Here is a 24,969-nt window from a genome sequence, read left to right on the forward strand (position 1 = left end):
TCTTTTTATTTACGTTTTTAATTATAACATAATAACAAATATAAATAAGCAAGATAATGACTTATTTAAGGGAACTCTGTAATTCGCTTCAGTCTCTAAAATCTGTTGAGCGATACACAACACAAATCTTGATTTGCTATTTAATGTAGCCTTAAAACCAGCAATTCTGCGATAGTGTCATATTGGTCTGATCTTTGGTTTTTTTTTGGTTTCTAAAGGCTTCATTCACAAAAACCTTAAGAAACAAGTTTTTAACAACAGGCGGACTTATTCACAAGGCCTAATAAGGAAATTATTATCGTTTATATGATAATTATTTATTTTTCAAGATTTTCGGTCAACGACAGGTAAAGTTCAATATCAGATAATTTTCCTTTCAGCTATAACAGTTTTATTTTTTTTTCATAATTTGTCTTTTAATATAGACTTTTATTGTTTTCAAGAGATTTCAATCGATTTTGTTTTATGGAAAATGCATGGGTTAAGAAAGCGATTAATGAGCGACTTAACTTAACCGCGAGTGTACAAGGGAGAGAGGGGGAGAGAGAGAGAGATAGTTAAAGGGGCTATCTTAGATGGGACCATCTAAGCTTCTCTTTATAAATAATAAATAAAATTACTGCACATCAAGTGCCGCACAGTTAAATTGAGGCTCCAAAGTTGCCATGTTTACACTTCACAAATTTAAGAAAAGTTGGCGGTTGCGGGACCCGACAAAGAGCTTGACTGTCAATAGAATCCTTAAGAGATAGCAGATTCAGCTCATTCAATTTCCGATTTTTCGGTATGACGATTGGGTTGCGGTCATTACAATCCAAAGAAGTCTTCTTCAGCCGACCATATTGGTCAATGAATGGCGAAAATGAGGCAAGTGAGCCAGATGGCCGTACTAGTCCTTTAGCGTACGGAGATTTTCCAATCAAGACCCTTCGAAGAAATTCCAGTTAATACTCTATTAATGTCAGCAATCCCGTCAGAATCATGACTTGACCGACGCACATCAGTTCGTAAAAGAAACTGGCAACAATCAATAAACCAATGCGTTATGAACGATATAAATCTGGGTCTGCGAGATTAAAAGTTTGTGTTATGTTCCAGCTGCAAATGTCAATGCTGAAGCAGTGCCAGCTTTCGGTAATCTTGGGGTCACAGCATCACAGGTGTGATGCCCGTCTAGTTTTAGACGTCCGAGATCGCATAAAAATTAATTACTGTCGAAACATTTTTCTCATCACTAGAATCGCGAATGTAAAGGCTCACGCGAATATTTTCCGGCTGGTATAGTCGTCTAGACGGTGATGTAGGTCTTTGCTGCTTCTTTCACGATTCGTAATCATTAAAAATTCAACAAGAAATCCCGTGAATAAGATAAGGTAATATTAAGGGGACAATCTACTACATGTCTTAGCAATAAGTTAACTGAAACACTAATGGGGGCTTGCAGCACTTCGTCCTCACTTTGAGACACTAAACTACAAGTTTCCCGGATTGCCTTGAGATCATTTCGCCCTCCAAACCTTTGACCACCCTTCTGTATATGGGAACTATATCAAAAAAATAAAAATTCGCTCACCATAGTTCATGCAGCTACGGTCCTCGAAAGTGCTTTCATGGAAAAAATGGAAAAGCTGTGGGAAAATCCCTTACATTGTTGGGGCATCCAATAGTTTTTTTTATTATTCTTTAAATAATATAAGAAATGCCGATCAAAAAAATTTCCCAACGGCACTCAGAAACCGTGATAGAAATAAAATCACTCAAATCAATAAAAACCAATAAAAATCACTCTTACTCGACCTTGCCTTAGCTCATCATTTTCGCTCAACTTCACATGGCCAGATTATTACAAAAGTTTTGCAAATGTATTAGTTTGTACGTATTCCGTTTGATTTACCGTTTTCGCAAAATTTTGTGAATCCGTTGTGTGACTCCGATCAGATCCCGTTTCGTTGAGCTTAAGTTTTACTAGTTTTCTGTTTTCGCAATCCAATTTTACTTTTCAAAAGTGTGGGCGTGGCAGCTTTGTGCTGTTTGTGGGCGGTAGTCTGTCAACAAACTTGCGCTGCGTCTTTGTCTCTAGAATCTGTATGCTGGAGTTCAACTTACTAGCTTTTATAGTTTCTGAGATCTCGACGTTTATACGGACAGACAGATATGGCTAGATCGACCTGGCTATTGATTTTTATCAAGAATATATATACTTTCTATAGTCGGAAATGCTTCCATCCGCCTGTTACTTACTTTTCTAGTAAGCCCATTTAATCTACGAGTAAGGGGTATAGAAATTACTTAATTCTATTCACTTAACTAAAATTATTTTTTTTCGTGTTTTCAATCTTTCCCGTGCTCAGATATTTCTTCTCTCATTATTTTTATCGTTTGTTATCGTTATCGTTTTTGGCCCAAGAAGAAATTATATGCTGGGCCTTAAAACAATAGTTTGGTCCTTTTTGCGTTGTGGGGTCTATACGAGCTGTAACGGACTGTGTAGCCAGAGATCTTAGGTGAGCGCCACATAGCAACGATTAACGACTGTATCCGATACTTCGTTTCGCTAAGTCGAAAGCCAAAAGTTTTGCAAATGTATTAGTTTGTACGTATTCCGTTTCATTTGCCGTTTTCCCAAAATTTTGTGAGTCCGTTGTGAGACTCCGATAACATCCCGTTTCGTTGAGCTAAAGTTTTACTAGTTGCCTTTTTTCGCAATCCAATTTTACTAGATGAAGAAAATATCCAGTTTAATTGCCTAACCCATAACCATTTCGCTGAAGTCAAAAAAGTTCGCTCATAAAGAAGCTGCTACAGTTGTGAAGTTAGTATATATCTTTTCCGAGTTGAAAATTGAGTTATTTATTAAATAGATAAAAGCACACCTGGAATAAAATCTAGTCCACCGGTATCGGAAGAGCTGAACCGATTCGAGAAGATGAATCTCTTGTTTGTTCAACAACAACAACGTACACTGTAGGAGCTTCGACAAGTACTGCTCCGACAAGTACTGTTTCGACAAGAACTGCTTCAGTTAGGTCCACAGGTTATACTACTTCACCAGAGGTTTCCCGTCTGGGGTGCTCGTTTCAGACCATCCTCCCTTCTGGACGCAGGAAGCGAAACCCTACCGATCCTACAATATTGAAAAAAAGCAAGGAAACCATTTCCCCCATCAACTAGTCTGTGCAACAACCGTTTCGCACCTTCAGCTGAAGAAACAAGCCTTACCGAAGATATGGATACTGATGAGGAATCAATTGAATTTAGCGCTGACAACTGAAATAGTGACCAGCCGCGTCAAACGGCAGCTCCAAAACCTCCTCCAATATGTGTTCCTAATGTTAACAGTATCAGTAAGCTAGAAAGCACCCTCAACCAGGTAATCTCTGAAGAAAAATACGACATACGTAGCTGCAGATTAGGAATCTCTCGAATCTACACAGCAGATGCAACGTCATTCAGAAGTGTGGTTCGTAACTTGACTGCCTTGAATTGCCAGTTTTGGCATAATCAACTCCGTGAGGAAAAACCATATAGGCTGGTGCTGAAGAACATACACTCAACTGTCCCAAGAGAAGAAATAGAGCACTGCTTCATAGACAAAGGCTTCGTTGTACTGAACATCTACTCCCCAAGGAAGCCTGGCTGGAATAAAATCTTGGCTGGTGGAAATGACGACGAAGAAGCCATTAATGCACAAAATAGACAAAATCTGTTCTTTGTCAATCTTAAGCCGAGTCCGAATGTGGCCGAGTCTCTAAAAGTAAGCCGTATTGAAAGGCACAGGGTTACAATTGAGAAGGCTACTCGCAACAAGGACATAGCTCAATGTTACAATTGCCAAAATGTTGGCCCAGTCTGCGGGAATTGTGCGGGTGAGCATCCTACTGGTTCTAAATAATGTGAGACACACCTAAACAATCAATACGTATGTGCAAACTGCATGGAGAACACCCTGCCAGTTTTAAAGGCTGCAATGTCAGAATAGAATTGAGTAAAAAATTAAAGCCAGGGCCTAGACCACCCAACTACACCATTAACAGAAATAATGAAATCGGCCATTTACAATACGCGTCGTCATCAGCTGTCAGAAATGGAGTATCCTATGCTGACGTAACAAGAACTAAAGCTGAAAACAACTACAGCGTTCCTGCTAAGAACACAATCACTCTTAATACTGGGGAGCAATACAACTCTAACAGGAACCTTGCCACTCTCGAGAAGGCAATCTTGGACATTAACGCCAGATTGGATCAACTTTTTAAATTAGTCATGGAAACAATTGAGTCCAACAAAGCTTTTCGTGACCTAGTCCACGTTCTGATTTCTAATAAATGATAGTCTTAAATCTAAAAATCGGATTATGGAACGCAAGAGGATTAGTACAGAAGAATGAAGAACTTCGACTTTTTCTTATTGCCCACTCTATAGACATCATGCTAATTACTGAAACTCATATGCGCCCTGGTCCAAAAGTATACACTCCTGGCTATGAACAATATTATGCCAATCATCCAAGTAACACCGCAAAAGACGGTTCTGCAATCTTCATCAAAGCCAATATTCGCCATAGTCAAAATAAAACAACAATGCGAACTGATTTACAAGTCACCAGTCTCGATGTACCAACGAGTGGTGGTATTATCAAAATAGCTTCTCTGTATCTTCCTCCAAATAAGCGTTGGACTAAAAACGACTTTGATCAGCTACACATTGGGCCCCAAGTGTATAGCGGGAGGGGATTACAATGCTAAGCTCCAATGGTGGGGCAACCTGAGGGCATGCAGTCGAGGAAAACGACTACAAGAGGCCATCATAACTAGTTCTGGCGAAGTTCTAGCTAGGTGAAGGTGAACCTACCTTTTACTCATCTAACACTAGACTGACGCCAACAGCTTTGGACTTTTTTATCAAATGGGGTGCCAATAAATAAACTTTCAATTGAAACAAAATACGATCTATCTTCTGATCACCTACCTATAGTAGCAAAATTAAGCCACACTCCCCAATATAAATCCAGAAACAAATCCTTACTAGCTCCCGTCTCCTCTGTCGAAACATTTAGGAATGTCCTAGACAGAAGCATTAACCTAAACATGGACATAAATTATCCAGAAGACATCGAAGATGCTATAGTGATGTTTATGGACAAAATTCACGTGGCTGCGACACTTGCTAAACCGGAAGCAGAAATTCTCCTACCCAGAGTAGACGCAGTTGTATATCCTCATACATCTCAAACGAAGAGCTAGACGAGAATTTTCCAGAACAGGAGACGCACGCGCCTACAACATTTACAAAAGGTTATCAAATCGTCTTAACAAAGTTCTGGTGAAAAACAAGCAAGACCACTTTGACCAAATGCTGGAAAATGCAAGTCCTGATGGAAACTCACGAATAACCTTAAAAGACAAGTTATTCCAAAGGCTCCCATCAGAAATCCGGCTGGTGGTTGGTGCGGCTCCAGTCAGGAGAAGGCCGATATCTTTGCAAGCAGCTTAGAGGATAGATTTAAGCCACTGAATCTTACTCCGGAGAACACCCAAACAGGGTGCAAACACTCTTGGACCAACCTTTTCAAATGGCCCTTCCCACAAACCCTGTTACTTTGGAAGAGGTAGTAACGCAGATCAAAAAGCTCAAACCTAAAAAATCGCCTGGTGAGGACCTCCTAGATAACAGGACGCTCAAACTCTTTCCCATCAAAGCTGTACTTTTCTTAGTCCTATTGTTTAATAGCGCTCTAAGGCTGGGACACTTTCCAAGCAAATGGAAATCAGCAATCATAACGATGATTCCGAAGCCCGGAAAGCAACCCACTGAAATAGATGCATATAGGCCCATTAGTCTTCTACCCGTGCTAATAATATTAGAACGCATCCTCAAACTTCCAAGCGTAAGCCAAGCTATTCCAAAGTTGCAGTTCGGTTTCCGAAAAAGTCATGGCACTCCAGAACAGCTACACCGAGTGACAAACTTTGCTTTGGAGGCAATGGAGGACAAGATGTATACAACAGCTGTATTAATGGATATACAACAAGCCTTTGATAGAGTATGGCATGATGGTTTTCTAAGTAAGCTTAAGACCATTTTGACGCCACAGCTATTTCTTCTTATCAAAAGCTTTCTATCAAACAGACAGTTCAGTGTGGTTGTCGATGGCGACAAATCGTTTACGCGTACCGACTCTTTATTCGCTGTATACTTCTGATATTCCGGATTCCTAGTGCTGTACAGAAGTTGAAGACGAAAACGTTCTTATTGCAACCTACGCGGATGATACCGCGGTAATGGTCAGGAGTACAAGCATAAGTGATGCAACCAGGGGCCTACAGGAATATGTGACGGCCTTCGAGAAGTGGGAAACGGAATGGAATATCGGCATTAAGAGTTGCTCAAAGTAAAGTAGTTAGATCACTATGTAACTCCCCCTGGTACATGAAAACCAGAGATATAGAAAGAGATCTTAATATTCCAAAGATAGGCGATGTATTGAGGACCCATGCGGAAAGTTATATGCGGCGACTAGGTTCCCACCCCAACACTCTGGCGAGAAGGCTTATCCATCCCCCGAAAAAAAGAAGGCTAAAATGATTCCACCCACATGATCTCCCATCGAGATTATTATAATTATTTGTGCATGGAAAAGAAACTAACTTAATTTGTAAAGTAATGTATAAGTAATGTATATATTGGTATGCCTATTCTGTAAAATGTTATGTAAAACCTGGTAAAGCTGCTACATAGGTATCAGTAAACTTGTTTAATTCCAATTAATAAAATTTCCAAAAAAAAAAAAAGGAGCTGTAAATATGAATATCTAAATTAATGTGGGAATATAGTTTGGCTGTTTACCCAAATACCACTAGTATAAAACAGTTGATCCCTAGACAAAGACAACGATGATAACAAGAAACAACGAGAATGAGAACAGAAACGACTACAGATGAAAAAGGTGACGAATTCGCAAATACGACGTTCAACGGAGCAAGAGGAGCAAGAACGCAACGCGAGGAGAAGTAGTAAGTTGTGCGTTCTGCCTGTGTGGCTATGAGATCGACAACAATACGACGACAAAGACGGTGGTGAAGACGTAACCGTAAGACAACGATGACCATTAATTAACATATTCTATATCATTTTTTTAAATACAAATAAAGTTAATACTAATATAACATAACCCCACATTTTCGAGGCTCTTCCAGAATTGAGGAAATGGGAACCGAATTGAACAAATGTGAACGGCATTGAACATATGTGAACAAAATTGATGACATTAAACGAAAATATAAGGTCTAACAAATAATCATACAGTTTTTTTTTTTATTTTACTGCAATAGCGTGATTATATAATTTCATAAGTGCTGGCTTACGCTCAAGCAAGAAAGATAGCATTGCTGCACTGCATAAGTTTGTGTTCAAAAATGAAGGAGACAGAAGTAATCACCAAAGATTACCGGAAATTTACTGTTTTCGATTTTTATTTTTCCGAAAACGACCAGAGATATAGTGCAAAGATGGAATACGCAGTTAAAAATTTGACGCAGGCTGAAATTGTTTCAATATGCAACGTGCTAGGTATAGGGTACAAAAACTAAGACTTAGTAGTACACATTTTTCGCAATTTAAAGATGAACAGTTTCCTGGCGTCAACCGAAGTCGAAACAGACAATGAAACAAACGGTGAAGCAGAAAACGTTATGTTCCAGACTCAGAGCGGGCAAACGAATGCCGAAAGAAGTGATGAAAATGTGCAAGGAGTAGACGAGATGAATACCAGGCGCGACGTATTTACAGCAACTCGCTCAAACGAAACTTGGTTACAACGAGTGTGTTTTCGAGTACTTTTATAGAATGAAAGATATTGCTGCTTGAGGTAAAATTGAAGATGACGCTCTCATACAGTATTTAATTGACGGCATCGGCGAAAAAGGCGTTAACAAAACAATATTATATGGTACCAAATATATGAGTCAATTTAAACACAAACACTAATTGCATAGGAAAATCAGACTGAGAAAGACAAGTCAAAGCGCAACGAGAGCAATGTGAAAGAAAAGACATAAAAAATCAGATAGTCCTCAAAGACACGAAAAAAAGATGAGATGTGGTGAAAAAGGGCATGTGCTGAATAATTGTCAGAATATAGAAGTTCAGTAAGAACAACAGTAACTTCAATATAATACGGGAAGATTTTTGTTTTGAAATTTTCAAGCCAAAGAAGGAAAGCTGCATGTTTCGTTCGAACACGTTCTGTTCGAACATGTTCTGTTCGAACATTTTCTATTCCAACATGTTCTGTTCGAACATGTTCTGTTCGAACATGTTCTGTTCGAACATGTTCTGTTCGAACATGTTCTGTTCGAACATGTTCTGATCGAACATGTGCTGTTCAAACATGTTCTGTTCAAACATGATCTGTTCGAACATGTTCTGTTCGAACATGTTCCGTTCGAACATGTTCCGTTCGAACATGTTCCGTTCGAACATGTTCTGTTCAAACATGTTCTGTTCAAACATGATCTGTTCAAACATGTTTGTTCAAACATGTTTTGTTCGAACATGTTTTGTTCGAACATGTTCTGTTCGAACATGTTCTGTTCGAACATGTTCTGTTCGAACATGTTCCGTTCGAACATGTTCCGTTCGAACATGTTCTGTTCGAACATGTTCTGTTCAAACATGATCTGTTCAAACATGATCTGTTCGAACATGATCTGTTCGCACATGTTCAGTTCGAACGTGTTCTGTTCAAACATGTTTCGTTCGAACACGTTCTGTTCGAACATTTTCTGTTCCAACATGTTCTGTTCGAACATTTTCTGTTCGAAAATGTTCTGTTCGAACAGGTTCTGTTCAAACATGTTCTGTTCGAACATGTTCTGTTCGAACATGATCTGTTCGAATATGATCTGTTCAAACATATCTGTTCGAACACGTTCTGTTCGAACATGATCTTTTCGAACATGATCTGTTCGAACATGTTCTGTTCGAACATGTTCTGTTCGAACATGTTCTGTTCAAACATGTTCTGTTCGAACATGTTCTGTTCAAACATGTTCTGTTCGAACACGTTCTGTTCGAGCGTGTTCTGTTCGAACACGTTCTGTTCGAACATGTTCTGTTCGAACATGTTCTGTTCGCACATGTTCTTATCGAACATGTTCTGTTCGAACATGTTCCGTTCGAACATGTTCCGTTCGAACATGTTTTGTTCGCACATGTTCTGTTCGAACATGTTCTGTTCGAACATGTTCCGTTCGAACATGTTCTGTTCGAACATGTTCTGTTCGAACGTGTTCCTTTCGAACATGTTCTGTTCGCACATGTTCTGTTCGAACATGTTCTGTTCGAACATGATCTGTTCGAATATGATCTGTTCAAACATATCTGTTCGAACACGTTCTGTTCGAACATGTTCTGTTCGAACATGTTCTGTTCGAACATGTTCTGTTCGAACATGTTCTGTTCGAACATGTTCTGTTCGAGCATGTTCCGTTCGAACATGTTCTGTACGAACATGTTCTGTTCGAACGTGTTCCTTTCGAGCATGTTCTGTTTGCACATTTTCTGTTCGAACATGTTCTGTTCGAACATGATCTGTTCGAATATGATCTGTTCAAACATATCTGTTCGAACACGTTCTGTTCGAACATGTTCTGTTCGAACGTGTTCCTTTCGAACATGTTCTGTTTGCACATGTTCTGTTCGAACATGTTCTGTTCGAACATGATCTGTTCGAATATGATCTGTTCAAACATATCTGTTCGAACACGTTCTGTTCGAACATGTTCTGTTTGAACATGTTCTATTTGAACATGTTCTGTTCGAACATGTTCCGTTCGAACATGTTCTGTTCGAACATATTCCGTTCGAACATGTTTTGTTCGAACATGTTCTGTTCTAACATGTTCTGTTCGAACATGTTCCGTTCGAACGTGTTCTGTTCGAACCTGTTCTGTTCGAACATGTTCTGTTCGAGCATGTTCTGCTCAAACATGATCTGTTCAAACATGTTCTGTTCGAACATGTTCCGTTCGAACATGTTCTGTTCGAACATGTTCTGTTCAAACATGATCTGTTCAAACATGTTCAGTTCGAACGTGTTCTGTTCAAACATGTTTCGTTCGAACACGTTCTGTTCGAACATGTTCTGTTCGAACATGTTCTGTTCGAACATGTTCCGTTCGAACATGTTCTGTTCGAACATATTCTGTTCAAACATGATCTGTTCAAACATGATCTGTTCGAATATGTTCTGTTCGAACATGTTCTGTTCGAACATGTTCTGTTCAAACATGATCTTTTCGAACATGATCTGTTCGAACATGTTCTGTTCGAACCTGTTCTGTTCGAACATGTTCTGTTCAAACATGATCTTTTCGAACATGATCTGTTCGAACATGTTCTGTTCAAACATGTTTTGTTCGAACATGTTCTGTTCAAACATGTTCTTTTCGAACATGTTCTGTTCGAACATGTTCCGTTCGAAAATGTTCTGTTCGAACATGTTCTGTTAATTTAGATATTCATATTTACAGCTCCTTTTTTTTTTTTTGGAAATTTTATTAATTGGAATTAAACAAGTTTACTGATACCTATGTAGCAGCTTTACCAGGTTTTACATAACATTTTACAGAATAGGCATACCAATATATACATTACTTATACATTACTTTACAAATTAAGTTAGTTTCTTTTTCATGCACAAATAATTATAATAATCTCGATGGGAGATCATGTGGGTGGAATCATTTTAGCCTTCTTTTTTTCGGGGGATGGATAAGCCTTCTCGCCAGAGTGTTGGGGTGGGAACCTAGTCGCCGCATATAACTTTCCGCATGGGTCCTCAATACATCGCCTATCTTTGGAATATTAAGATCTCTTTCTATATCTCTGGTTTTCATGTACCAGGGGGAGTTACATAGTGATCTAACTACTTTACTTTGAGCAACTCTTAATGCCGATATTCCATTCCGTTTCCCACTTCTCGAAGGCCGTCACATATTCCTGTAGGCCCCTGGTTGCATCACTTATGCTTGTACTCCTGACCATTACCGCGGTATCATCCGCGTAGGTTGCAATAAGAACGTTTTCGTCTTCAACTTCTGTACAGCACTAGGAATCCGGAATATCAGAAGTATACAGCGAATAAAGAGTCGGTACGCGTAAACGATTTGTCGCCATCGACAACCACACTGAACTGTCTGTTTGATAGAAAGCTTTTGATAAGAAGAAATAGCTGTGGCGTCAAAATGGTCTTAAGCTTACTTAGAAAACCATCATGCCAAACTCTATCAAAGGCTTGTTGTATATCCATTAATACAGCTGTTGTATACATCTTGTCCTCCATTGCCTCCAAAGCAAAGTTTGTCACTCGGTGTAGCTGTTCTGGAGTGCCATGACTTTTTCGGAAACCGAACTGCAACTTTGGAATAGCTTGGCTTACGCTTGGAAGTTTGAGGATGCGTTCTAATATTATTAGCACGGGTAGAAGACTAATGGGCCTATATGCATCTTTTTCAGTGGGTTGCTTTCCAGGCTTCGGAATCATCGTTATGATTGCTGATTTCCATTTGCTTGGAAAGTGTCCCAGCCTTAGAGCGCTATTAAACAATAGGACTAAGAAAAGTACAGCTTTGATGGGAAAGAGTTTGAGCGTCCTGTTATCTAGGAGGTCCTCACCAGGCGATTTTTTAGGTTTGAGCTTTTTGATCTGCGTTACTACCTCTTCCAAAGTAACAGGGTTTGTGGGAAGGGCCATTTGAAAAGGTTGGTCCAAGAGTGTTTGCACCCTGTGTGGGTGTTCTGCGGAGTAAGATTCAGTGGCTTAAATCTATCCTCTAAGCTGCTTGCAAAGATATCGGCCTTCTCCTGACTGGAGCCGCACCAACCACCAGCCGGATTTCTGATGGGAGCCTTTGGAATAACTTGTCTTTTAAGGTTATTCGTGAGTTTCCATCAGGACTTGCATTTTCCAGCATTTGGTCAAAGTGGTCTTGCTTGTTTTTCACCAGAACTTTGTTAAGACGATTTGATAACCTTTTGTAAATGTTGTAGGCGCGTGCGTCTCCTGTTCTGGAAAATTCTCGTCTAGCTCTTCGTTTGAGATGTATGAGGATATACAACTGCGTCTACTCTGGGTAGGAGAATTTCTGCTTCCGGTTTAGCAAGTGTCGCAGCCACGTGAATTTTGTCCATAAACATCACTATAGCATCTTCGATGTCTTCTGGATAATTTATGTCCATGTTTAGGTTAATGCTTCTGTCTAGGACATTCCTAAATGTTTCGACAGAGGAGACGGGAGCTAGTAAGGATTTGTTTCTGGATTTATATTGGGGAGTGTGGCTTAATTTTGCTACTATAGGTAGGTGATCAGAAGATAGATCGTATTTTGTTTCAATTGAAAGTTTATTTATTGGCACCCCATTTGATAAAAAAGTCCAAAGCTGTTGGCGTCAGTCTAGTGTTAGATGAGTAAAAGGTAGGTTCACCTTCACCTAGCTAGAACTTCGCCAGAACTAGTTATGATGGCCTCTTGTAGTCGTTTTCCTCGACTGCATGCCCTCAGGTTGCCCCACCATTGGAGCTTAGCATTGTAATCCCCTCCCGCTATACACTTGGGGCCCAATGTGTAGCTGATCAAAGTCGTTTTTAGTCCAACGCTTATTTGGAGGAAGATACAGAGAAGCTATTTTGATAATACCACCACTCGTTGGTACATCGAGACTGGTGACTTGTAAATCAGTTCGCATTGTTGTTTTATTTTGACTATGGCGAATATTGGCTTTGATGAAGATTGCAGAACCGTCTTTTGCGGTGTTACTTGGATGATTGGCATAATATTGTTCATAGCCAGGAGTGTATACTTTTGGACCAGGGCGCATATGAGTTTCAGTAATTAGCATGATGTCTATAGAGTGGGCAATAAGAAAAAGTCGAAGTTCTTCATTCTTCTGTACTAATCCTCTTGCGTTCCATAATCCGATTTTTAGATTTAAGACTATCATTTATTAGAAATCAGAACGTGGACTAGGTCACGAAAAGCTTTGTTGGACTCAATTGTTTCCATGACTAATTTAAAAAGTTGATCCAATCTGGCGTTAATGTCCAAGATTGCCTTCTCGAGAGTGGCAAGGTTCCTGTTAGAGTTGTATTGCTCCCCAGTATTAAGAGTGATTGTGTTCTTAGCAGGAACGCTGTAGTTGTTTTCAGCTTTAGTTCTTGTTACGTCAGCATAGGATACTCCATTTCTGACAGCTGACGACGACGCGTATTGTAAATGGCCGATTTCATTATTTCTGTTAATGGTGTAGTTGGGTGGTCTAGGCCCTGGCTTTAATTTTTTACTCAATTCTATTCTGACATTGCAGCCTTTAAAACTGGCAGGGTGTTCTCCATGCAGTTTGCACATACGTATTGATTGTTTAGGTGTGTCTCACATTATTTAGAACCAGTAGGATGCTCACCCGCACAATTCCCGCAGACTGGGCCAACATTTTGGCAATTGTAACATTGAGCTATGTCCTTGTTGCGAGTAGCCTTCTCAATTGTAACCCTGTGCCTTTCAATACGGCTTACTTTTAGAGACTCGGCCACATTCGGACTCGGCTTAAGATTGACAAAGAACAGATTTTGTCTATTTTGTGCATTAATGGCTTCTTCGTCGTCATTTCCACCAGCCAAGATTTTATTCCAGCCAGGCTTCCTTGGGGAGTAGATGTTCAGTACAACGAAGCCTTTGTCTATGAAGCAGTGCTCTATTTCTTCTCTTGGGACAGTTGAGTGTATGTTCTTCAGCACCAGCCTATATGGTTTTTCCTCACGGAGTTGATTATGCCAAAACTGGCAATTCAAGGCAGTCAAGTTACGAACCACACTTCTGAATGACGTTGCATCTGCTGTGTAGATTCGAGAGATTCCTAATCTGCAGCTACGTATGTCGTATTTTTCTTCAGAGATTACCTGGTTGAGGGTGCTTTCTAGCTTACTGATACTGTTAACATTAGGAACACATATTGGAGGAGGTTTTGGAGCTGCCGTTTGACGCGGCTGGTCACTATTTCAGTTGTCAGCGCTAAATTCAATTGATTCCTCATCAGTATCCATATCTTCGGTAAGGCTTGTTTCTTCAGCTGAAGGTGCGAAACGGTTGTTGCACAGACTAGTTGATGGGGGAAATGGTTTCCTTGCTTTTTTTCAATATTGTAGGATCGGTAGGGTTTCGCTTCCTGCGTCCAGAAGGGAGGATGGTCTGAAACGAGCACCCCAGACGGGAAACCTCTGGTGAAGTAGTATAACCTGTGGACCTAACTGAAGCAGTTCTTGTCGAAACAGTACTTGTCGGAGCAGTACTTGTCGAAGCTCCTACAGTGTACGTTGTTGTTGTTGAACAAACAAGAGATTCATCTTCTCGAATCGGTTCAGCTCTTCCGATACCGGTGGACTAGATTTTATTCCAGGTGTGCTTTTATCTATTTAATAAATAACTCAATTTTCAACTCGGAAAAGATATATACTAACTTCACAACTGTAGCAGCTTCTTTATGAGCGAACTTTTTTGACTTCAGCGAAATGGTTATGGGTTAGGCAATTAAACTGGATATTTTCTTCATCTAGTAAAATTGGATTGCGAAAAAAGGCAACTAGTAAAACTTTAGCTCAACGAAACGGGATGTTATCGGAGTCTCACAACGGACTCACAAAATTTTGGGAAAACGGCAAATGAAACGGAATACGTACAAACTAATACATTTGCAAAACTTTTGGCTTTCGACTTAGCGAAACGAAGTATCGGATACAGTCGTTAATCGTTGCTATGTGGCGCTCAACTAAGATCTCTGGCTACACAGTCCGTTACAGCTCGTATAGACCCCACAACGCAAAAAGGACCAAACTATTGTTTTAAGGCCCAGCATATAATTTCTTCTTGGGCCAAAAACGATAACGATAACAAACGATAAAAATAATGAGAGAAGAAATATCTGAGCACGGGAAAGATTGAAAACACGAAAAAAAAATAATTTTAGTTAAGTGAATAGAATTAAGTAATTTCTATACCCCTTACTCGTAGATTAAATGGGCTTACTAGAAAAGTAAGTAACAGGCGGATAGAAGCATTTCCGACTATAGAAAGTATATATATTCTTGATAAAAATCAATAGCCAGGTCGATCTAGCCATATCTGTCTGTCCGTCTAAACGTCGAGATCTCAGAAACTATAAAAGCTAGTAAGTTGAACTCCAGCATACAGATTCTAGAGACAAAGACGCAGTGCAAGTTTGTTGACAGACTACCGCCCACAAACAGCACAAAGCTGCCACGCCCACACTTTTGAAAAGTAAAATTGGATTGCGAAAACAGAAAACTAGTAAAACTTTAGCTCAACGAAACGGGATCTGATCGGAGTCACACAACGGATTCACAAAATTTTGCGAAAACGGTAAATCAAACGGAATACGTACAAACTAATACATTTGCAAAACTTTTGTAATAATCTGGCCATGTGAAGTTGAGCGAAAATGATGAGCTAAGGCAAGGTCGAGTAAGAGTGATTTTTATTGGTTTTTATTGATTTGAGTGATTTTATTTCTATCACGGTTTCTGAGTGCCGTTGGGAAATTTTTTTGATCGGCATTTCTTATATTATTTAAAGAATAATAAAAAAAACTATTGGATGCCCCAACAATGTAAGGGATTTTCCCACAGCTTTTCCATTTTTTCCATGAAAGCACTTTCGAGGACCGTAGCTGCATGAACTATGGTGAGCGAATTTTTATTTTTTTGATATAGTTCCCATATACAAAATTCACACACGACTTGGAACAAATCTCGAAAAAAAAAAAAACTTGAATCACCGTGACATGAACCCTTGAGACTCCTGGGCCGCCCTACAAGAAAATAAGTAACGAATAATTTTATTTACAAGGCAGAAGGGTGGTCAAAGGTTTGGAGGGCGAAATGATCTCAAGGCAATCCGGGAAACTTGTAGTTTAGTGTCTCAAAGTGAGGACGAAGTGCTGCAAGCCCCCATTAGTGTTTCAGTTAACTTATTGCTAAGACATGTAGTAGATTGTCCCCTTAATATTACCTTATCTTATTCACGGGATTTCTTGTTGAATTTTTAATGATTACGAATCGTGAAAGAAGCAGCAAAGACCTACATCACCGTCTAGACGACTATACCAGCCGGAAAATATTCGCGTGAGCCTTTACATTCGCGATTCTAGTGATGAGAAAAATGTTTCGACAGTAATTAATTTTTATGCGATCTCGGACGTCTAAAACTAGACGGGCATCACACCTGTGATGCTGTGACCCCAAGATTACCGAAAGCTGGCACTGCTTCAGCATTGACATTTGCAGCTGGAACATAACACAAACTTTTAATCTCGCAGACCCAGATTTATATCGTTCATAACGCATTGGTTTATTGATTGTTGCCAGTTTCTTTTACGAACTGATGTGCGTCGGTCAAGTCATGATTCTGACGGGATTGCTGACATTAATAGAGTATTAACTGGAATTTCTTCGAAGGGTCTTGATTGGAAAATCTCCGTACGCTAAAGGACTAGTACGGCCATCTGGCTCACTTGCCTCATTTTCGCCATTCATTGACCAATATGGTCGGCTGAAGAAGACTTCTTTGGATTGTAATGACCGCAACCCAATCGTCATACCGAAAAATCGGAAATTGAATGAGCTGAATCTGCTATCTCTTAAGGATTCTATTGACAGTCAAGCTCTTTGTCGGGTCCCGCAACCGCCAACTTTTCTTAAATTTGTGAAGTGTAAACATGGCAACTTTGGAGCCTCAATTTAACTGTGCGGCACTTGATGTGCAGTAATTTTATTTATTATTTATAAAGAGAAGCTTAGATGGTCCCATCTAAGATAGCCCCTTTAACTATCTCTCTCTCTCTCCCCCTCTCTCCCTTGTACACTCGCGGTTAAGTTAAGTCGCTCATTAATCGCTTTCTTAACCCATGCATTTTCCATAAAACAAAATCGATTGAAATCTCTTGAAAACAATAAAAGTCTATATTAAAAGACAAATTATGAAAAAAAAATAAAACTGTTATAGCTGAAAGGAAAATTATCTGATATTGAACTTTACCTGTCGTTGACCGAAAATCTTGAAAAATAAATAATTATCATATAAACGATAATAATTTCCTTATTAGGCCTTGTGAATAAGTCCGCCTGTTGTTAAAAACTTGTTTCTTAAGGTTTTTGTGAATGAAGCCTTTAGAAACCAAAAAAAAACCAAAGATCAGACCAATATGACACTATCGCAGAATTGCTGGTTTTAAGGCTACATTAAATAGCAAATCAAGATTTGTGTTGTGTATCGCTCAACAGATTTTAGAGACTGAAGCGAATTACAGAGTTCCCTTAAATAAGTCATTATCTTGCTTATTTATATTTGTTATTATGTTATAATTAAAAACGTAAATAAAAAGATTATTAAGAAATGGTTCAGGTTTATTATTCTGCTCTAGTCTAATCCTTTTTGCAGTGATAACAACTACACGACAATGCACTATTAAAAGTCACATTTTGTATTCCTTCAATACATAGCACACGTCGTTGTATCTGAAACGATTTTAGAAATTCTATATAAACTCAATAGGGATCTCAAGGCAGAACCCACCTCCTCCGATTTCATCATGTTGCAGCATTGGCCAACGCTCACCACTGGTTTGGGGGGTTTGAATAAAACAGAAAGCGATGAACCCATCATTGGAATTGAAGGTACCGAGAAGGACTCACAGAATCCGCGACACGCATTAGTTGTTATGTTGAATTCGACACAATCAGGTATAGTAATTTTTCGAGTATTTCCAACTATGTGGCACCCAGGACGCAGCCAAGCGTCCTTTCCCATTGAGTTACTATCACACAGCAAAAGCCAGGGAATGCAGCAAACAAGCACCAGCAGTTGAGACGACCTCATCTCGGCAACTGTTGAGATTGGCCAAGGCTTTGGCATTTAAAGTGTCACGGTATCGTGACGCCTGCGTACTAAAACGAAGTCAAATTAAATATAGGGTTGGCTATTAGGGTGAGAGGGAAAAACAACTTAATTTATTATTCATACAAAATTAGAAAAGCGCTATAATATTATTGGGGCAAACGATTAAATGTAAAAAAATATTTCTTAGGTTATAAACCAAACCATTTTTATACATGTTACTCGTAGAGTTAGAGGGTATACTAGATTCGTTGAAAAGTATGTAACAGGCAGAAGGAACAGTTTCCGAATATATAGCCGAGTCGATCTAGCCCTTCGTCTGTCCGTATAAACGTCGAGATCTCAGGAACTATAAAAGCTTGAAGGTTGAGATTGAGCATACAGATTAGAGATAAAGACGGCAAAAGTGTTGCCACGCCCACTCTAACGCCCACACCCACAAGGGTGAGAGGGAAAAACAACTTAATTTATTATTCATACAAAATTAGAAAAGCGCTATAATATTATTGGGGCAAACGATTAAATGTAAAAAAATATTTCTTAGGTTATAAACCAAACCATTTTTATACATGTTACTCGTAGAGTTAGAGGGTATACTAGATTCGTTGAAAAGTATGTAACAGGCAGAAGGAACAGTTTCCGAATATATAGCCGAGTCGATCTAGCCCTTCGTCTGTCCGTATAAACGTCGAGATCTCAGGAACTATAAAAGCTTGAAGGTTGAGATTGAGCATACAGATTAGAGATAAAGACGGCAAAAGTGTTGCCACGCCCACTCTAACGCCCACAAACCGCACAAAACTACCAACTCCACACTTTTTAATCATTTTTCGACATTTTTTCCATAATTTTATTAGTCTTGTAAATTTCTATCGATTTGCAAAAAACTTTTTTTCACGCCAATTCTAACGCAATAAGGCCGCCAAGCCAGTCACGACAACACTTTGAACAATTTTTGAATAATTTTCATATTATTCCCCAATATCTATATCCCAGAAAAATGATACAATTTCGTGTTCGCATTCACACTAGCTGAGTAACGGGTATCTGGTAGTCGGGAAACTCGACATCTTATTAATAGCAAAGGGTGAGAGTTATCAGTTGAACGTTTATATAAAATATTTTATATTGCAAATAATTTGATGACGTAAATTTAGCGTTCAACATTATTTTTATGCATTTTTATCGGTAATTGATAAATATAGTTAAATTAATGTTTGACCCTTTATATGCGATAACTTTATTTATGAAATTTGGATATCGATTTGGGTCATAAGGCGTTCTTAGCCAATTGCTTTAATCCGATTTCCATTGAGTATGATACAGGTCTAAACAATCAACCAGACTTCAAGTGCTTGTGTGGTCACTTATGAGGTCTGTACTCAACTGCCAAATCCGAACTTTATTTCACATGTTCTGTCTCTTATCTTAATTCTTATAATAGCGTAAGCTTGTACATGTAGGTTACAATTAAGGATATACGAATAGGGGTATTTTTATATATGTGTCCTCCACCAATAGTTAACAATCTTAATTGTAGAAGTACATCGTTAAACGCTATAAAAGAGAGAATTCAGTATTTAGGTAAGCCAAACCTTATTATAAACAACAATAAAATTAAATAATTTTACAATATACAGATTAGTACTTACGACCCCATTCAAAAAAAAAAGGGAACTCAGATGTTGAGAGACTACAAGAATGAGCTAGTACAAAACTACAATCAAGATGGAAACTACTTTAAAGGAAATACAAATTTCAAAATTAAATAAGTTTTTATTTATTTAATAAAAAATAACATTGTCGAAGCTTTTCGTGGAGGAGTCATTTATAAAAATATACCTATTCGCGTACCCTTAATTGTAACCTACAAATTAAAATTGTTACTATTTAATTACTTAAAAATATAATTTTTATTTTGTATTATTTAATATTTATTCGGTAGTAGACTTTTTCACTTACACGATCTCATCCCGATTCAGGCTAATCTTCTAATTCTTAATCCTGATCCAATAAACCTCGGCTTTTGATTCTAACTTTTTGAACATATAACTTTATTACAAGACACTTATTCTTCTCTAGTGTTTCATTTGTAAGCCGTTCTTTCATTTCTCCCGAATCAGACTTATCTTAAAATTCTAAGTCCTAATCCAATCAACCTCTGCCAGAGGGTTTTCTTTGGAAACTTTCGATAAAATCTTTATGCAGAAATTATTTCTCTGTATTGTGAAATTGAAATTTGCTGACTGATGCAGTTTGATTGAAGCGCAATAAGTTATTCATGGCTTGATCTCCAAGTGGAGGTTGTTTTTACACTCCCTTTTGGTTATTTATCGGGTGGTTAAGTGTTGGCGTGTTGGCAAAGGCGAGCTAAGTGTTAGCGTCTATGACACGGGTAAAGGCAATGCTGCTGAGATTGGTATTTGAAATTTGTTTATCACTTGGGGAAGATTGCTACATATATGGGTTGGATAACGCTCTCCCTTCTAAAATGACGCGTACCGCTTCAATATAAATTTCGGTTAAACGCTCTCTTAATTCTGTTACAAATTCTTTCTCAGTATTTGGTTTTTCTAGTTCTGTCCGTTTTAGTTTGTTTACAAATATAATATTTCTGAATTTTATTGTTAATGTAGTAATCAAATACAACATGATTAAAATAAATAATATAAATGAAATTGATATTTTCCAATTGTAAATTTCAATAAATGGGCTTAAAATATTAATGTTGTCAAGAGTAAGTTCTGAGTTGTTGGATTTTATGTAATCTGATATTTCCAGATTCTTAAAGTGGTTAATAGTTATGTACTCAAGTTTTCTAAATTGGTGTATGAAATATTATTTACTGTAGTTGTGCCGTTGAATGTTATTAAATATGACCCGTCTAAATGAGAATTGTTTACAATATTTGTTGAAATTACGTTATAATTTAAATAAGCTTTATATGTTTTGATCTGGCAACGCTCAATTATAGCTTAAGAAGTCATTGTGAAATTCCTATTACTCAGTTTCATTAAACCGTCAACTACACCACTACGTTCTTGTGTTTATTTGCTCGGTCGGTTTAGAAGCAAATAACGGTAAATACGTACGGTAAATATCTAACAATATTATTTCCATTTATAAGAATGGCACCTTCTTGAATGATATCTATATTCTTTTTTTCTCGTATTTTAGTGGAAATTGATTTCTCTCCATTTAGTAAGCGGGTAAAACAAGTTTTATTTTTACCTAAAATACCATTGTTATTAAAAAGATCGTTCTTAAAATTAGATATTTCATAGAAAGTATTTTCGCATTTGGCGACCTGATTGCTTATTAGTAATTTTACCATCTTTATGTGAAATGGATCTGGCATAATAAATTTCGCATCTATTTGTTATTACAGGGTACTTGATATAAATAATTAAGAGTTCTTTATGTAGTACATTTTTGAATACGGAGATATCCATTAGATCTGCAATAATTACAGACGTGATAATTAGTGATTTAAACGGATCACCTTTTGGGCCGCATCTCAAAAACACAGTAAAGAAATGTGGTCACAGATCACAACAGATGAGATGGCTCATGAATAGAAGGATCACTCTTTCGCTGAGGTGCAAAAGAGCTGTTTATGCGCACTGTATCGTACCGATGTGGTTATACGGGATCCAGATGGTATTCCTGGTATGTACGTAACTCCACACTCCATAAAGACCTCAATATACACACAGTTAAGACACAAATTGGGAGACATACATGTCGATACAGTGACAGATTACTTAGCAATAGCAGTCTTCTTGCAAGACGTCTTATCCCCGCTCGAGCTCTGAGACGACTCAAACGGCAAGGCTTCGCCAAGGCAATTGGGTAACAGTAAAAACTCTTCACTCATGTTCCTAATTCACTTATTTTAATAGTGTTTCGTAATTCCTAAGAATATTAATTATTATGAATATTATATTATGAAATTAATCATATCAGCTGTGACAAAATTAATTCGATTAATTGTAGTTCGTAAGTAATTTCTCATTTCCCGATTCTAGATCGATTATTTCTTTATAAAAACTTAAATTAGTTACGTGGAATAAGTCGGCATATGATTCATAAGTAAGAACATGCTTTTTGTCTTTGAACAGGAAAATTCGTGATTGGAGTAATCAATTATTTCTGAAGTGGTTATCATTACGATTGGTGTTAAAAGTAATAAGAAATTCAATTTTTTTTTTTTTTTTTTTTTTTTAATATTTCGCACGGGTCCCACGGCCACACCTCCCGCCCAACCGACCGAGGGGCGCTGCCGTGTATCGTACGGCTCGATTCGCGAGAAGATATAGACGCGATATAAAAAATAGAATAGGAACGAGGAAATGAATATAATGTGGAATAACTATGTTGAATATTAGTGTTAGTAGGATCTAATTATGTAATAGAAAAGATAAAATCGATTGCTTTAATAGCGGCAGAGAGTCAAGATTACAGATAATAGGATAAAGTCTATTATAGTCAGAACATAAAACTCTGTAAGGGTCATGCAACTCATAATTAGATCTACAATGATTTAAGATAAGGGGTATATAGTTTCTAGTGACTCTACTTGGAACCGGGAAGTTAAGCCGACTAATCAAGTCGGGACTCTCAACATCCCCCCGAATAAGCTTACAAATAAAGACTGTTCCAAGCATAGTTAACCGTAGAACTAGGGACGGTGAATTAATTAAAAGTAGTCTACTGGAATAAGGAGGTAATATACGGTTTGCATCCCAATTTAGGCGCCGCAAGGCAAAAAGTAAGAAGTTTTTTTGGACCGATTCAATGCGGTCCGAGTGGACTGCGTATTGTGGACTTCAAACAGGTGATCCGTACTCGAGAATCGGACGGACTAACGAAATAAATAAGGTTTTAGTCAAGTAAGGGTCTTCAAATTCCTTAGACCACCTTTTTATAAAACCAAGCAATGTTGAAATGTTTTTGTGCTTAATTTTATTATAGAGAATATCAAAAGGTTTTTGACTTGTTGTAGAATGAATGCTCTTATTGAATTCTTTTGCGGCTCTAATAATTATTTCTGAATTGTCAATAAGATTAAATTCTTCCTTAATGCAACGAGCTAATTCTGTTAATGTTGAATGTGTCCTTTCAACAGGTACTGGGGTCTGCGAAAGGTAGAGTTAAACCGCATTATTGTGCAAAGGAAATAAATTGAGCAGAGTTGAAGCTTGGTTCATTATTAGTCATAATTACTTTGGCGTAGGGAAATTGTTGAAGTAATTCCATTACTTTATTCTCGATGTTTAGTTTATTTTGAATTTCTTTTACTACTAGGTATTTTGAATACGCGTCAATGCAGGTTAAGAAAATAAAATTTTTCGCGTTATAAATATCGAGGTGTATATTTTCTCCTTCTTTAGTTTGAACAGGAGCTTCCCCAATAGGAATTTTAATTGTATGTCTGTTATATTTATTTTCGTTGCAAATTTAAGAATTTTTTATGTATTCCTTTAATTTGATAAATAAATTTGACCAATAATATAATCTATGGATTTGTTTGTAATTTTCGTCTAGTCCTCTATGAGCTCGACTATGTGTTTCTTCTATTATGATAGCCTTATCTTCATTATTCTCTACGTCCTGCAGAAATATTTTGGTAAAAAGAAATTTGTTACTAAAATTATTTTTTAAAGTTAATTGGATATAATAAGATTGTATACGTCCCCGTTGTTAATAAGAGTTGTTGCTGAAACTGAAACATACATTCAGAATGCTGTGTATTTTGATATGAGCTTGATTGTTCTATATCGCTGATTGTAATATTATTTATTTTAATTCGATATAATGCGTCACCTACATTTGTTGTTGAAAGTACAAAAGTCACACTTATACAAAGTTGTGTGTATGTGGAGAGTGAGTGCAGTTATATCGGTTGCTTAAATAAAATTATTATTGAATAGTTAGAACAACAAAAGGGTTTCACTATTTGGTTATGGGCTGGCTTATAATATACATACTTAAAATAAATAAAAGTAAATTTTCTTATTTAAATATATGTATTTTTTGAACAAAGCCGATATGTGCTTTGCGAAATACATACAAATTATTGTTGAATAAATTTTCAATATATTTATTAGTGTATGTTTATTAATTATATTAGGGCTTGTGCGGTCTGCACTTAATGAGGCGAATTGTAAGTACGTGGCGATGACCGACGCTTCTAATCTCCCAAAATCGACTGACTTAAGTATAGCAAGAGTTCTTATCTCTAAAGCTTAATCTACTAATAACAAGGTACTGTTTCTTATAGGTAAAGATCGATCTATAAATAGGAAAAAAACTTGAGGCTTACGACTATATTTCGTCTGTTTGGTGATTGTGTTAACTTACATATGTATGTATAACGATACACAAAAACGTTTGGTTGTATATACATAAGTGTAAAAGCAGTACAGCAACGAAAAGCGATTTTAAGAAGCGCAAGGCAAACGGAGAAACAAAGAAGAAAAAATAAGAACAGTCAGTTTTATCATCGCAACGACGCGTGGTCAAAAGTCAAAAGAAAAAAAGACATGGATAAAGGAAAGAGGAATATAAAGCCGTTTAACGGCGAAAAATATTCAATTTGGAAATTCCGAGTAAGGGCACTGTTAGAGGAAAACGATTTGTTAAATGTAATTAAGAAAGAACAAACAGAAGTAAGCGAAAAAGTAAGACGGGTAGAAAGAAATGTAAAGGGGATCATAATAGAATATTTTGGTGATTTTTTGGTGATTTCTTTTAAGTTTTGCCAACAGTGGAAATTCGGCAAAGCAGATTTTTGAAATATTGTATACTATTTATGAGCGTAAAAGCTTGGCATCTCAACTGTCACTACGCAAGCAATTATTCTCTTTAAAACTAAAAGGTGATACTCTGCTAGTAAACCATTTTCATTTATTTGATGATTTGATAACTGAGTTACTTGCGGCTGGAGCCAAGTTGGACGAAATGGACAAAATTGCTCACTTACTTAATACACTTTCGACTA

General features: G+C 37.6%; 1 protein-coding gene across 2 annotated transcripts; it reads right to left on the reverse strand.

The window, feature by feature from the left end:
* Positions 1–17,455: 17,455 nt before the first annotated feature.
* On the reverse strand, positions 17,456–24,210 carry LOC116803617 (thyrostimulin alpha-2 subunit-like). Of its 2 annotated transcripts, XM_032727660.1 has the most exons (4): positions 24,040–24,210; positions 17,765–18,016; positions 17,646–17,689; positions 17,456–17,587 (listed from the first exon to the last, which is right to left on the reverse strand). In XM_032727660.1, exons 2-4 carry the CDS (start codon positions 17,982–17,984, stop codon positions 17,495–17,497), a joined length of 357 nt encoding a protein of 118 aa, XP_032583551.1. In that variant the 5' UTR covers positions 17,985–18,016; positions 24,040–24,210; the 3' UTR covers positions 17,456–17,494. The 2 variants fall into 2 exon arrangements, with proteins under 2 accessions (XP_032583551.1, XP_032583550.1); XM_032727659.1 differs by lacking the exon at positions 24,040–24,210 and having other exon boundaries at positions 17,646–17,999.
* Positions 24,211–24,969: the final 759 nt, after the last annotated feature.

Source organism: Drosophila sechellia, chromosome 2L (genome assembly GCF_004382195.2).
Source record: "Drosophila sechellia strain sech25 chromosome 2L, ASM438219v1, whole genome shotgun sequence".
NCBI classification, from domain to species: Eukaryota; Metazoa; Arthropoda; class Insecta; order Diptera; family Drosophilidae; genus Drosophila; species Drosophila sechellia.

Bases quoted from the DNA above. Each gene is read 5' to 3' on its own strand.
- LOC116803617 (XM_032727659.1), bottom strand. From the start codon at position 17,984: ATGCCAAAGCCTTGGCCAATCTCAACAGTTGCCGAGATGAGGTCGTCT. The intron at 17,588-17,645 runs GTGGGTTCTGCC...AAATCGTTTCAG, and splicing joins ACATGATGAAATCGGAGGAG to ATACAACGACGTGTGCTATG.